We start from the raw sequence: 14,670 nt of genomic DNA, 5'->3' as shown, positions 1-14,670 counted from the left end.
TAAATATTGAACACACAAATCGCCGTATCCAATAGAGTCCTATAGGAAATATTTGGTACAGTAGCTCTAACACCATGCACGTCTCAAAATTAACTTGTTTGTAAGCTGCAATGATTGTTTGTCCAGATGTTTCCATTGACGTCTTCTGTTTGCCTGTAAGCCGCTTTTAACGAAGCTATTGAATTTCAGATCGTTACCACCGTCCATTCCGCTACCCAGAACCGCTGGCGACCCAACGCACTGCTACTGCTACTCGGATGATAGAAAGATCTAGATGAATGAGTAAGAGTGGGTTCTTTTTTCGTTTCCATCATTACTATATTGATTTTTTTACCTATTGTGGTTGACTTTTATAGGCGTACGTATATACAGTCTTATTTGTTCCCCTGTTTTCGGTTACCTGCAACAGGCACGACACCTACATAACGGAAACTAAATAACTTAAAGGACTAAAATGGCTTCGACAACACGACAGGATCAATCAAAGTGAGACACATACTGCGAGTTTGGCAGGAATTATGTAACAAACGTACAGGGTAGGACGGTAGATTTGATCCAACGGGGGATGAAAAGGTTATCTCTGTAACAAGGTAATGGTAGTACAGATTAATTGCTAGTCCATAAGTTGTCGTTGATGCATGGGTATATTGAAGGAATTGGTGTAAAAACAAGAAACATGAACTAATAGAGAAAGAAAACGTACTTTATAAGTTGAAGTAAATGGTATACAAACAATGCAGCTTTTCATAAAACAACGTTCGACTATATACAAATGGTGAACGTATTCGTCGAGTAGATTATTTCGCTTTTATATTGATTTTTTTCTTATTTGTAGTAGCTGGTGAATCAAGCATGTATATAGTCTTCGACAATATCTGTCTCCGGCATCTAAGGGTAGTATGGGTGTTTTGGCGGACTGACACAGAATGGCCTATAAGCACTGGCATCTAACGGCTGGGCTGTACAAGTTGCTGTGCTTTTGGGGCTCTTCGATCTTAATCTGTGAACAGAAGATACATACGCCGAATACATGACAATACTTGTAGGTCCAGTGATCCGTACGCGACATACCATATATGCATTATTGTCGTCTTAGGCCAGTCATGGTGACCTTTGAAATGAAAATATATATGTGTTTTTTTGTTCGACCAATGTTGCGATGGTAGATGTTGATATCGGCCTATAGGTGATGGGAGTCATTCATAATTGAGGTTAGGCTGTTGCTATACGAGACAGGCTAACATAACTCTATTGCAAAAATCGATGATTTCTGATATCACATAACCGGTACGCCTATAGTTCTTTGGTGACCTTTGAAAATGTATGCATCGACAACTCAGGGACTGATTGACTTTTGCCAACTATCTACTTCTAAGTATCCTATAGCGATGACGCTAGTGGACTCTGTTTCTCTCACGTTTGTTTTTCGCGGATACCGATGCTTTTAAAATGCAGTATGTTGCCGTTTAGCTCTCTGGCCTTTCTCTACAGCATCCCTGCCATTGTTAGTTCTCAGTGCAAACGTTGCAGGTCAATTTCAGCCGGACATAGTTGTTTCGAGCGGGCGTCTAATTTTTTTCCGTTGCGCGACTACATCTCCATACAACACGTTTGTGGGCATGGTACGAAGCTAGTATCAAAAAACATTACTTATCGTGCGGGTTCTAATCCCAAGGTCTATTTAATTTAGTACCCGCCTGGAGTTTATGCGAGCCATCGCTAAAATGAAATTCAAAGGTGCAACAACATCTTCCTTAAACTTATTTCTACGTGATGCGAGCTCTTGAAAGAAACTCTTTCTATCTAAAAAATGTTTCGGCTTTTCGTGGCCTTCCTACAGCGTTCGAGAAACGTGCCTTTCCGATAATGAAAAAAGCATTTATGAAGTCTATTCTTGGTAAACGCATTTGTGTCCTTTTGTCTCTTATGTTAAAGTGCTTTTCCTTTAGGCCGAACTATACGAATCTAAACGATTATAATCCTATACAGGAAGGTCTGCCGTACAAGCCTGGCGAAAGGTCATTTTAGCAAGAAAGTTTAACAGCACGTTCCTGATCATTAAAGCCCCATGGAACCAAATGCTTCATCGGCTACGCTCCTAGATCTCGCTATGGACCAAGTTTGTATGTGAGACTCCTTATACGGTTTAACTCGGTTCGAGCAACTACAAAAAAACTCATCAAAACCATTTGTTCTACCCAGCGTAGTTTTTAGCATGCCAAGGGTTTTATATTTTCAACTTTCCTGGTCACAGCATACATTCATCACCTTACTGTGTTTTCCAAACTCATAATACGGCTAGATTTTTGTAGAACACGAAAGCCTGTAGTCCTCGATTATTCACTTCTGATCACCGCCCCAAGCGTGATTCGTCGTTTACTAGAGCTTTAAAGCGCTGGAATCAACTTCCGGAGACGCTGTCAGATACTGCTCCGCATTTGCTTGCAGTGCCGTACGCTGTCTAACCGTTGTCTGTTTCAGATGATTAAGTACAATATTTAAGAAGCGAGTGACAAGTTAAAAATTTTTCCATCGCACGACGTGATCGTACAAAGATATGCTACAAATGAACTCTGTGGAAACGCAAGCTATGCAACAGACAAAAATGACCTAACGGAGGAACGTGCATAACTTCTAATAAAGCGACTGCTTCAAATGTACATACAACGATGTTTTAGAATTGTCGGCTACGCTCCTAGATCTCGCTATGGACCAAGTTTGTATGTGAGACTCCTTATACGGTTTAACTCGGTTCGAGCAACTACAAAAAAACTCATCAAAACCATTTGTTCTACCTTTGAACATCGTTTTGGTTTTATTAATTACTTTTAATGTTTTTCCTAACGTGGAATAATACTCTAATGACCTGATGAGTACGCATAATTGAGACTAAAAAAACATTGAAAAAAACATTTGAATGTATGCTATCCACTGCTTACTTTCAAGTATTGAATCTCAAAAAATACCATTGTTCGATATACAGGCACAACCTCAGGTCAGTGGGAGGTAGGCTACTTGCATATATCACCAGGCAAACCTGTTCTTCAGAGCTTAGGCAAACCTCATTTAATTACAGTGCCCTTAACTATGTCACTACAACTGTGCTGACCATGTGCGCAGGTGTCTAATTGACCGCTAAAAGGAGTAGGTCCAGAGGGCCTAAGCGTGAAAGAAGCCCTCGGTCACATTACCCGAAGTGTACAATTCAAGCTAAAGTTTAATGTACGTTCTAGTTACATAGTACTATTATTAGGCATCGCCCAGAGAATGACGACATTGTAATAACTACTCTGCACTCGAGCGGATTCAAGCGGAGCAAGTTTGCCTCTATATAATTAGACAATTGTCGTTTCTTGGATCTCTCTTTTTGCTCTTAAACTCATGCCCTCCTCATTGAAATCTACAACGCAGAGAGAGAAGGAGCAAAGAACTTGTTTGAAGGTCGGAATGTAAACAACGTAATGCAGAGATAAGTGGCCAATAAAGTTCAACATATAATAGAATATATAAAAATATTGATTTGAAAAAACAACTGTAAAATATATAAAGAACAATGTGTCTGAAGGAACACAAACAAGAATAATAAAAAACAAAGAGGAAGTGCGGTTTTCTTTTACGTATAATGAGTATTGTTATTCCGATTTAGGAAATTTAGTAGCCACGTTTTTGTCCCTTTACCTAGATTAAAACCTTTTACATACGCCTACATCCGTTTACCGTTTGTAGCGTGGCATTTTTCTGTAAAACAACATTAGGTACGGCACAGTCAACAGCCTGATACTAACAAGGTTAACTTTTATTAAGCTCTTCAGATATCAATGTGACATGGACAATCAGTCGAACGCTGCGCAAGCTTGATCAGATAGACGAGCCATAATTGGAGACCATATTGTACATCCTACATCTATTAGTTTTTATGAAAGCAATTATTCCATAATATAAAATAAAAGGGAACCTTCGCTACATCAGACCCGTTATGTCTATCAGCTTATGTAACGATTAAAACCAAATAATTTTTTAATAGTGACAGGATCACCACGGAAAACAGGAACCAGCATAAGTTCTGTATTAGCCCATTCCCATCCGTGCGATTATTTTTCACGTATATATTTCGTATGTTTCGGAGGCACACAGCTAGTGGACATATCATACTTTATCTCTTCCAAAAACATTTATATTTGATTAATTTATATTATTAGATAATTAAATATATAAATATTTATATTATTAAATAGTTTATATAATAGATACAATAACAAGGAAAACACACATAAATGTACAGCGAATTTAACGCATTTTTCACGTCTCAGCAGTATGCCCCAATTGCCTGATCGTACCGATACGAGCATCGGGTGCATGCTACTTACATTGTGTACACTACGAAGCTTGCCGCCCCTTTGGCCTACGCTGCCCCCATCACCTAAGTCGCTGCTCGTTCGGCCTATGTTGCACCTGCCTTGCACGTGACTCACCGCTTGTATGCGACACCCAAGGTTAGAAGCGTATCATTTTCTGCCCTTGATTATGTACACTATCGTTCAATAGCTAACAGATCGTATCCGATTAGAGCTGACAGATTTGACAATAGAAGTAATGTAAAACACACACATTTTTTTGGGACAGGTCTTGCTTTCAGGTTCCCCGTAAGTGTCTTACTGCTGCGTTCATTCTTGTACGCTTCCTTCTTGTAAGACCTTCGTCGTCGTCATTGTTGAAAGTACATCTGAGCCCTGAAAGTGGGGGGTGAAAGGAAAACGATGATAATGCAATGATTAGGAAATACCAATAGTTTTTACAGAAAGCACCGTGTATTAACTGTATGTTTTTCGAATAGTTCTACAATGTTCTCATCGATGATCGACTTATTACAGGGGAAGGCTTTCATTGTTCAACCCCAGTTAGAAAACGACGTACACACACCGTTGAAATTTTTTCCAGTGTTGTCTTCTACGACCAGCAAATATTTATGAAAGAGTGCGACCTACGATGCTGTTAAATTTACCCTATAAAGTGAGTACACGAAATTATTATATAAAAGGTGTTATTTCGACCTAAAGTGATCCATGTAAAATCTTGAAACGAACTTCGCAGGTTCAAGTCTTTCTCAACTATGTCTATGTACTAGGTGGTGCGTATCGCGCTTTCTAAATACGGCTAACTGTCTATTGTGCCCCAATCGATGCAAAATGCGCAGTAACATAGTCAAACGTAAGCGCTCATAGCGTCGATTTGTCACAGTATTTACGTCTATAATATATGTGTTGACTATGAACATGATTTTGACATCTGTTAATTGGTATTGCCTGATTTCGGCTATTTGCCTCGCCTTTGCATACGTGCACCCAGCCTTGTGGTAGAATCGACCACAGAGATGGCTAGATGATGATAAGTGCTTTCACCTCCAATTTTACGTAAAATGAAAATAAATAGTGTTAAAAAAACAGAATTATATAGATACTATTCTTGACGTTTTCCTTCCAATATTCAACGAACTAGTCAATTGTGGATGTTTTTTTAAACGGCAAAGGGTGGAAATGTATACCAAAAATATGGCGCATTCTGTACTGTGTTATTGTGTTTTTCGAGCAACTCAATAATCGCTCTATTCTGTTTTGTTAATTTAAGGACAATCTCTTCCGCATTCATTCTCAGCTAGGTATTCAAAAATTATAGAACTCTTCATGAGATTTAGTAATAAGTTTTCCGTTATTAACATATCGTGTTAAAGTCGCTTTACTTTATGAACAAGCCAGTTCCGAGTATCAACCTTTACTTCAAGCACAGCATATATTTCGAGATCCGAAAATTACATTCAGGGATTCTTATTTTTTCTTTGCTGTATGGCCACTTATGTAACACGACGCTTGTATCACCAACGTTTAACTAATTGATTCTTTTTTGTTCAGCCTTATTTCAATAGGCTCTGATAACACAAACTCTTACTTGTTTTAAATAGTGTACTTTGTTATACTTGCGATATCCAGACAAATGGACACCTAAAGGCACAAAAAACAGTTGAAGTGGGAAGGTTATAACTATTCAACTGTCATTTATAATATGAGCAGGTGAAAATCTTCAGAATTGTATGCATGGATTCCTTTCCTATCGCACATATGTCTTCACACGCACATATATTGAAGACAAATAGAATTCCGTTTTAAATCATTATGCGTTTTTTTCAATTTCTGTAAAATTGTTCGTCTGCCTGTATTTACACATCCCATACAATAAGCGTTTTGTCTGCAACCAGCGTAGCGTATTCTGTTCCGTCAGTATATTAGAGGCAATGTTTGATAGCTGGAGCTACACACCAGTCGGGATGCGATCTATTTCAATTTATATATATTCTCAACTATGTCATAGTGTTGTAGGATGCTGTATATTTCCTAAAGTATTTCGTATGCGTCCCTTTTGATTCTACCTTTTGACGGTAAATTAGGCTGAGCGCAACCGCAGGTAATGGTATCTAAGTGTCAGTGACGGCGATTGCGTTAGGTTTATCCTGTACATCGGGTATTACTTATTCCATACTTTATTATTACTCAACACATCTGTTACGTAACAAACAAACTGCGAAGAAATTACGGGATTTACCTAGAATAGGTTTTATACGTAGATAATAGTGCGCCGATATCTTGGTTACAGGTTTATTGGATGTCACGCTCACTGAGGATATTTCACTCTGCTGTATGCTTAACAGGATTTTACCGTGTCTTTCTTTATCAGTTTGTTGGGTACTCAATATCCTAAGAGGGCAATGTTAGCGCAGGTCGTTATCTATAACGAACTGATACCTATTAGCCGATCGATACTGGAACAGGCACTGTCCCCTCACCACATAGGGTTATGGGATCGAAACCATTATATTTGCAGAAGAAGATGTCTAGAGAATGAAGGCATGCAGTGGATGCTGTTGTAGGCCAACATAGGCAGTGTCCATTGGTGTTTCTGCTAGGAGCAGCCAGACATACATCGCAATAAAACGTTTCACATTTCTATAAAAATATCTGATTATTTCAGTGTTATTGTCATAACTTTCACGGCAACTAAATGATTGTGTGTTAGAGTTAACTAACGGCGGATTGTTTAGCTAAGAGACATTTCTGATATGCGGGATCTGAAAAATTGATGGCTCAAGTCTGTCATCGCGCAAAACATGCACAACATGTATTATTTGTCATAACATACTTGTTTTTACATCAGGGTTCTAATGCCAAGATGTACTAATAAGTAATTAAAAAATGAATAACACAAGGTGCCTGTATAAAATACAAACACTTTTAATAAAAGACAACGATGTACGGTAAGTGCTATAAGGCTTCCATTTTTCGCATTCATCTTCAGCCTCAATAGTTCCAATTGTAAATAACTGCACCACAAGGAGCGCCTTATTTTTAGGCCGAACTAGGATATTGTTTTTACAAGTCCGATTTTTACTAAACATTTGAAATAAATTAACATTGTGTTGGGAAATGAGAGAATGCAAGTGAACGCATCACATTGTGAGAAATATATACGTATGTCATCATTTTTATGTGATTCGGCGGTTGTTTCATCTCTATTTTTTGTCAGAAAATTCACTTTTAATAGCAGTTTTAACAGTTACTCGCTCAGAAGTTAGTTTACCTTTAGATGAAAAACGCAGTGTATTCCGGTCAATATAAACAAGTGACCATTAGTGTATATCCATGTACTTCGGTTCGAGCGAAAAATATCATATGAAATAGGTATACAACTATTGCCACAAGACTAGATATGCCATTGCTACATACAAACGTATTATTACAAATTATTAATTATATAAATTATCTGATTTTTGTTACTCCATTCCAAAAAATGGATAAAATAAATAAATAAATCTGCATCTCTGACGCGAATCTCGAATATCAATGCGAAATCAAGGTTATTAGAGCACCATTGGAAAAGCGGTCTTTTGAGCTTTCCAAACCCTATCACTCGATCTACTTGTTTTGGTAAACAGTTTCAGGTTCTACAGCATATTACAAACAAGTAGCTTTGATATTTAGTTAATTACACATGAGTCATGTTCAAAAACTACCTGCACGCCGTATTTATTCCTTTATAGTGTAGGTTTTATTTGCAACTATGTGCTCTGTTTGAACTTACGGCTCAAAACCAAAAAAAAGGCCCGTCAGATAACCAAGACCACTTTTGAAACTCCAATCCTAATTAGCAGAACAAGAATTCTTAAAGATTCTAATTAAAAACGGAGGCTTTACGGTACCTGTCGAATATCGAATATCGACCGCAAAGTGCAGCGTCCTTTAAAAAATATGTACACGATCTTGTCCCTCTCTGAAGTGTAAGATAACTTTTTATTTGCTATCTGTGGTTAACAAGGCGACAAATCCTTAGAATCACCTCTTCAACCTTCAAAGGGGTGGGAGCCTGTAGAGTGAAAGATGAGATTTGAACTGACACAGGTACAAAAAGACACGATAATAGAACAGTGTGTATTGATCGTATTAGAAATGCTCTTTGATACAACAGCTGATCTTCACTAAGATTAGCAGATTGTTCGTCAAGTGAATTGTCCCTGCGGTTTCAAGTGTATTCGAATTGTCCTGAACAGATGCTAATGTATCACTCTCAAACCCACGACCTACGCCATAGAACAATTCCGGATAAACGAATTTCTCGATAGGATCTAGCTTTTGGTTAATACATTGTACCTTTGCACTAGTAACTTCTTAAACATAATTTAAAATTATTTTGACAATTTCGAAGGTTTTTACTAAATTGTTAGAAAATTTTAGTGCAACAGCTTCAATCTTATACGCATTTGCCTCGAATTTTTCGAAGTCGGTAAGTTTACTCTCTATTAGTTCAAGCCGTCTGCTGAATGATCCGATATATTGAGTCACAAGCCTCTGTGGTGATTTGCGTTAAGTTAAATCTTTCTTTTTTGATTTTCTACAAGCTGTTCTTTTAATCTACTATTACTGAAATAAAAGACAACGCCTTGTCTGACCTTCCAAGTCTCTGCCTTGTCAGGCTTTGTTACCGTACCTATTGGCTCTGATAACGTTGCATCTCAACTCGTGGTATAAAAACGCAAATTTTTAAGAGTACTTTCGAAAGTGGCATGACAGAGTAGGCGCAAAATATTCAACAAAGGTTTATCAACGCAGAACTGATTTATCTGTCATTGTATTATTATTCTTACATGAGTATCGAGTTTCGCATCCCGATCTTTAATGAAGTGCGAACGCCCGCATCCAGGGATACACGAAGTAGGCGTATTTGTTATTTGTTACAGGTCGGGAAAAAAACAGACGATGAAGTAAGACCCTGACAATTTCCCGGACGTATTTTTATTTTAAGGGCACAAAAGCTCACGCGTATTTACTGGGCAATCAATTATAGTAGAAGTTGAAGTTAACCACTTATTCATTCGAAGTGTGTATGTCTGTGTTTCATGCTATCGATAGTCATGCCTACATGAATAGAATAAATTGATAACAACTAAAGTATCTAGTTAAGGATACATAATTTTTACAGATTTTGTTCTCAAAACGTCGTGTCTGCCTACCCTCAAAAACTAATAGCAGGATTAAACTATATATTGAGCTTCGTTTCACGTTACGCCATAATTATAAGCGGAATACGCTTGTTTTGTCAGATAGGCGTCTAATAATATAACTAATTATAGCTAACTTGAATAGTTTTATTCGGGTGCTCTTTTTCTTTTTCCTAGGTTATCGGATAAAATCCGTTAAGTAGTGCTTTAGTGGATGCATAATCACAGCGTAAAGGCTATAGTAGAATCTCGAATCGTTTGATATAATTATTGTTTTTTCCATTTATAACCATGAAATAGCACAATCTAGATGCCCTTCAGATTTGGAATACCCACAAAAGTGCAAAAAGCAAACGAATTCCAGATAGACAGAGATAGCAGTAAACATTTTTCCGACTCTTACGAGGAGTAAATTTTATTCGTGCAAGGAAGACTCATAGAATTATGTTTTCTAGATTTTTGAAGTAGATAGTGCTAATCGCAGGACAACTAAAAATGGTAGGTTTGAGCGGATAACGTACTACTACAAAATCCTCAGGTTGAATTCGAAATTTCTAATAGTATAAAAAAGTAAATAATCAAGAAAAACTTTCCGTAGCATTTTTCGGTGTTACATGGTTGGCATGGTTGGCATGGCAACATTCTACGTATGAAAGCTGCACTTCAGTGAACGCAGTTGACCTCTCAAACGTACTTAGTCCACTACGGTTGAACTTTTTGAGACTTGTTGTCCACAGTGCATTTGATGGACAGAACACACACCGTTACAAGTGTTTGTAATTTCGAATGAACCATGCAGTCGTTTGGGGGGATAAAAACGCTACAATAATTAGTGCTAAGTACCCGTTGTGAGCCCGACCTTTTTAGTAAAGAATAGCTTACGTCTAAATGACTAACACCAAATTTGCTAGAATTTGGTGCATACTCTAAGCAGATATGTGCTTTTGCTTTGTCCTACTAGTACTACAGCGAACTAAAATATTTCAGCCTTACGTTTGGTCTATTTATCTGTATTGTACTAACTCATTTATCTAAGATGAAACGCGAAAACAACAGAGCTTGTTGCCAAGAGCATTACTTCGAGCGTTTTGAACAAATTGCGATTGGATCTGATAATATTAGTTATTATGATACAGGTAATCAGGAATTGGCTGGATGAATAAATCACCAGCGAGACTATATCCTAAATAACAGCTTATCTGCTTTTGGCATCCGATTGTTTCCTTTTAATTTTTCTGTAATATCTCATCCTAGCTGTCGCATTTTCGGGCATCACACAAATGTCCATAAATTGCTTGTATACGTAGCACTCATTCGAAACTCGTGTTTGTTTGAACAAACCGAGAAAGAATACATATCACACTCTGATTGGACTATTGAAAAAAGGCTGGCTTAACGAAATATAATCAGCTTCCAATGATACACGTCAACTCGCTTGAATCCGGCCCCAAATGAAAGCCAGCGTAGTTTGTGTAAATATTTTAGCTCAAAAAAGTGGTCTGCGGAGGTCAGTCGAACGAATTTAAATAATTTGTCTAGCTTTTGATATATGAAAGACCGTTTGATTTAGCCTGACAACATTACATTCTAACTTCCATTTGGCACCTAAATCATTACGTGAACCAACATAAATAGTTATAGATATCTAATTAAGTCGATTTTAATAATTATATTTTGCTGTGTCGTATCCAATGTGGGACATGCTTTTTCAATACGTCTAAGTCGTATATCTTACATTTGAGATATTCTTATATTTCGACCATACTTCAAACAGTAACTTAATTCTTCATGTTGTTAGTTTTATCATTTTTTATTCCGAGCTTTATCCTGGGTGTATTTTCATATTCTCGTTGAATCTTTCCGGGTATGAGAATTAATATATAGAGATGGCTGATTCCATCAGAAGACAAAGTTTTGCAAGCAAAGCAGAAAGGAAGGCCACCAGCTACTTTTGGTTGTTGCTTTGACGTTAGCGAAGTATTATTGGCTAAAGTATGAGTAACGACGTCAACAAAAACCGCAGTTATTATTATATCATTGCTTCTTTACAGGCAGACCTAGGGCAGAGCTAGAGGGTTGTAGGTTAAAGTTTCCGATAAATCTCTGATTTCATCTGGTTAATCTCATTTTGAAATAGGAAATTCACACATTCATCAGTTGAAACGCTTTCGTTAATTTTTACTATCGCCATCTATTTAATAACAGGCTCGTGGTATCTAAGCTTCGACTTTATGAAACTGTCACCTAAGCTGGTCCAGCTTAGTGCATTTCGTTTCTATGAAGTCCAATTTCTGGACTTCCCATTTTATTGCTGATAGGAGCCTGTTTAATCATATTTAGGTTAAATGTGCCCTTCTTGACCCTTTGCAACCCAAGGGGCTCCCCCTTCAACAGGTTATTTCTAAACTCGAATGATTCCTAGATTACGTGTTTGGCCCGTGTTTATCCAATAGTGAAACCTTCTAAAAATGAATGAATTTTACCTGGTTGTGGAACTCTCAAGAATCACTTACCTATATGATGGCGGAGTAGTACTTTAAAGATGCTTTCAAAGCCGCATTAGCATTGTAGACGGACAATGTAAAAATTAGATTCCTCTGTTTTGATCTCGGCAACCTTGCTTGCCTGCAAACACACAACACATATCTCATCGCGCACCGTGAAGTCAGCGTCGAATTCACCATTTTCATGATAATCTATGGAGTCCCAATCATTACATAACACATAACCAGATCCAGTAACATACGAAGCTAGATGACAACAGTTGCAAATCGGAAAAAAGGCGTTCATTGTGGGTGTTGCAGTCCTACGAACATGCAGGGTTCATTAAGGAGCTGGCCCAAATTTTCATGTTGCTTTTACAGAACAGATTAGAACAGCGAATAGTCGCTTACTACAGCTTAGTAACTAGCTAATCCGATATTAACTGCATACTAACCATCTAAAACGAAAATTAATACAGGCACTAGCCTTTGTAGGTAACTGTGCGCGCTATTTGGTATACGATGGTGCTTTTGTTTAATAGCTTGCCTACTTACCTAACGAGGAGAGTTTGGGAACTGTCATTTACGTACGATAGGCCCCAACACAACAATATTTATCAAGCGTGAACCGATGGAGCCTGGCCTGCAACAGGCAATTATACAGGAGGAACCAGAGTCACACTTAAAGAATTACGATATTGTTGCTGTTGCCACATCTCCAGCAGTTGAACAGGTAATTCATACTTTGCTATATGATGCTTCCACATACACTATATATATATACGCGTAGGCAACAATTATTTATTGTGAGTTTGACCTCATCTACGATTCCGGGAGTAGCTTAGCTGCCTCTTATTTTTTTTAAATATACATGTGTTTTAAGTAGCTTCACTTGGCTAAATGTACATTCAAAATATAGTAATAATAAGAATCTCTATCGGAATTCCCAGCAGCCGCACAACCGCTACAAGTTTAGCTTTACCAGTGGAATATTTAAGCGTTTATTAGTCGCTCCACAAACATCATTGTTATAATTCGCTAACTGAAGACAATATACAAGCCGAATCATACTGGCATGAGTAGGGTCGCTCACTAGGAAGGAAATAGAAACAGAGCAGAAGAAAGGATGGAAAGAAGACCCGAGTCTAACCGAATATGCCTTAGAAGGGGACCGAAAGCATCTACTTAGGTTGAACTTATACGTCAGTAGTTCCAACTCACATACCTGCGTTGAAAAAGGTGAACTGCCAGTCCTACACCTGTGACTTAGAGGATCGGGATTGTTCCCACGCACAACCATCACCTTCACATAATCTGGCTGACATTTAGCGAATCGTTTAGCGAAATGCTTACTCAAATAAAATATATTTACCTATTTTTAAAAAAAATATAAAATGCGCTGACTAGCTGTTAATAGCACGTGACAATAGTAGTGCTATGATTATCGACATTATTATTGCTATTACCTCGATTTACATTTTAACCTTTTTTATGACAATATTGCATCTATATCACTGTTATGGGATTCCGTTTTTAATTCGTTAAAACAAGTTGATGGCAAAAAGGTTGTTTATGCTTAGACTGAAGAAGTTCAACTTGCTTAAATAACTACTAAGTATTTGGCGACCTCGTATTTATAAAATAGAAATCTAAGTGATCCTTCCAAATAAACAGAGTAACTTATTGAAATTTCTAAATATTATACAAAAATATTACAAAAATAAATTTATTGGCGCCGGTGTATGTTTGATACGGGGTTTGTTTTTCAAATCGTCGTTGTGGACGGGTTTTCATTTATTAGTTATTTATTAGGGATAAGCACAGAGGTAGGCTACATGCAAGTTCTTGTCCATGATATGTTCCTTTGATTGAGTGGTATTTTTTTCGCAAGGAGGTATATATAAGGGGAGTCCATTTGAACACCAATCCAAATCTTGCGGTGAAGCGAACCCAAATAATACTCTTGATCTTGTAGCTAAACCGCTGAAAAATGAGGCCCAAGCGACGGTAGCAGCATTTTATTCTAATAAATGCATACGCCATTTAAAGATACCGCGCTACCGCTACGGCTACGCTGTTGTTGAATAGTTGAGAAGAATTATGGCAGCAGCTACGAATATAATCGTGCACGTCACAGTGTACATTATAATTTAATGGTGAACTTCCTTTCATCATTCAATGTACAATTACGCATTTTTATAGTAACAATTAAATAATTCTATAGTAATATTTTTTTAAGATAAAAATTTGATGTCCGCCTGATCGGCTATGGTTATTGTGCCTCTTGTGATTCACAGTAGAGGGCGCTATTCATAAGCTTCACATAGTAGGGTTTTGCCCAAACTAGCTTTTTGTAAGGACCGTTTTCTCTTTGTTCTTTCTCAACAACTCAACAATTTGCTCTCGTAACTAAATATTTCTATACTTAAGTACACACAGAAAGAATCGTTTAACTACATGACGACAAGAGCCAGCAGCATTATCGCAAAGGCCATGTTAACAAATTTTCTAATTCTTTATATCAAGTCCTGTGCAGGTGTATACAGGCGTACTAAACAAACAAAATCATATCACCCAAAATTGACCAGACAAATCTAATAGCGTTATTAAAAACAACAGATGTGGCCTGATAATGTCAACAACAGT

The 14,670-nt window shown here is 37.5% G+C and overlaps 1 protein-coding gene and 1 long non-coding RNA gene across 10 annotated transcripts in view; one reads left to right on the top strand and one right to left on the bottom strand.

Moving 5' to 3' along the window:
* LOC147756763 (uncharacterized) overlaps positions 1 to 3,968 on the top strand; it is a 30,374-nt gene extending 26,406 nt beyond the window's left edge. For 4 of the 9 annotated variants that reach the window (XR_015324864.1, XR_015324866.1, XR_015324867.1 and 1 more), the window contains 2 exons: positions 190 to 282; positions 410 to 3,623. Coding sequence is in view for 4 of the 9 variants with exons in the window: in XM_086985095.1 (XP_086841221.1) it covers positions 190 to 274 (85 nt within the window). In the remaining 5 variants the exon portion in view is untranslated. Of the gene's footprint in view, positions 1 to 189; positions 3,624 to 3,804 lie in introns of those variants that run through there. The other 5 variants (XR_015324862.1, XR_015324863.1, XM_086985097.1 and 2 more) reach the window with 5 other exon arrangements.
* On the bottom strand, positions 3,757 to 8,552 carry LOC147756762 (uncharacterized). Its single transcript, XR_015324872.1, has 2 exons — positions 8,246 to 8,552; positions 3,757 to 4,730 (listed from the first exon to the last, which is right to left on the bottom strand). It is a non-coding gene; the product is annotated as an uncharacterized LOC147756762 (long non-coding RNA).
* Positions 8,553 to 14,670: the final 6,118 nt, after the last annotated feature.

This window comes from Varroa destructor, unplaced genomic scaffold (assembly GCF_002443255.2).
Source record: "Varroa destructor unplaced genomic scaffold, Vdes_3.0 BEIS01000003.1, whole genome shotgun sequence".
Taxonomy (NCBI): domain Eukaryota; kingdom Metazoa; phylum Arthropoda; class Arachnida; order Mesostigmata; family Varroidae; genus Varroa; species Varroa destructor.
The sequence above is the reverse complement of the archived record's forward strand: the minus strand, read 5'-3'. Positions and strand labels throughout refer to the sequence as shown.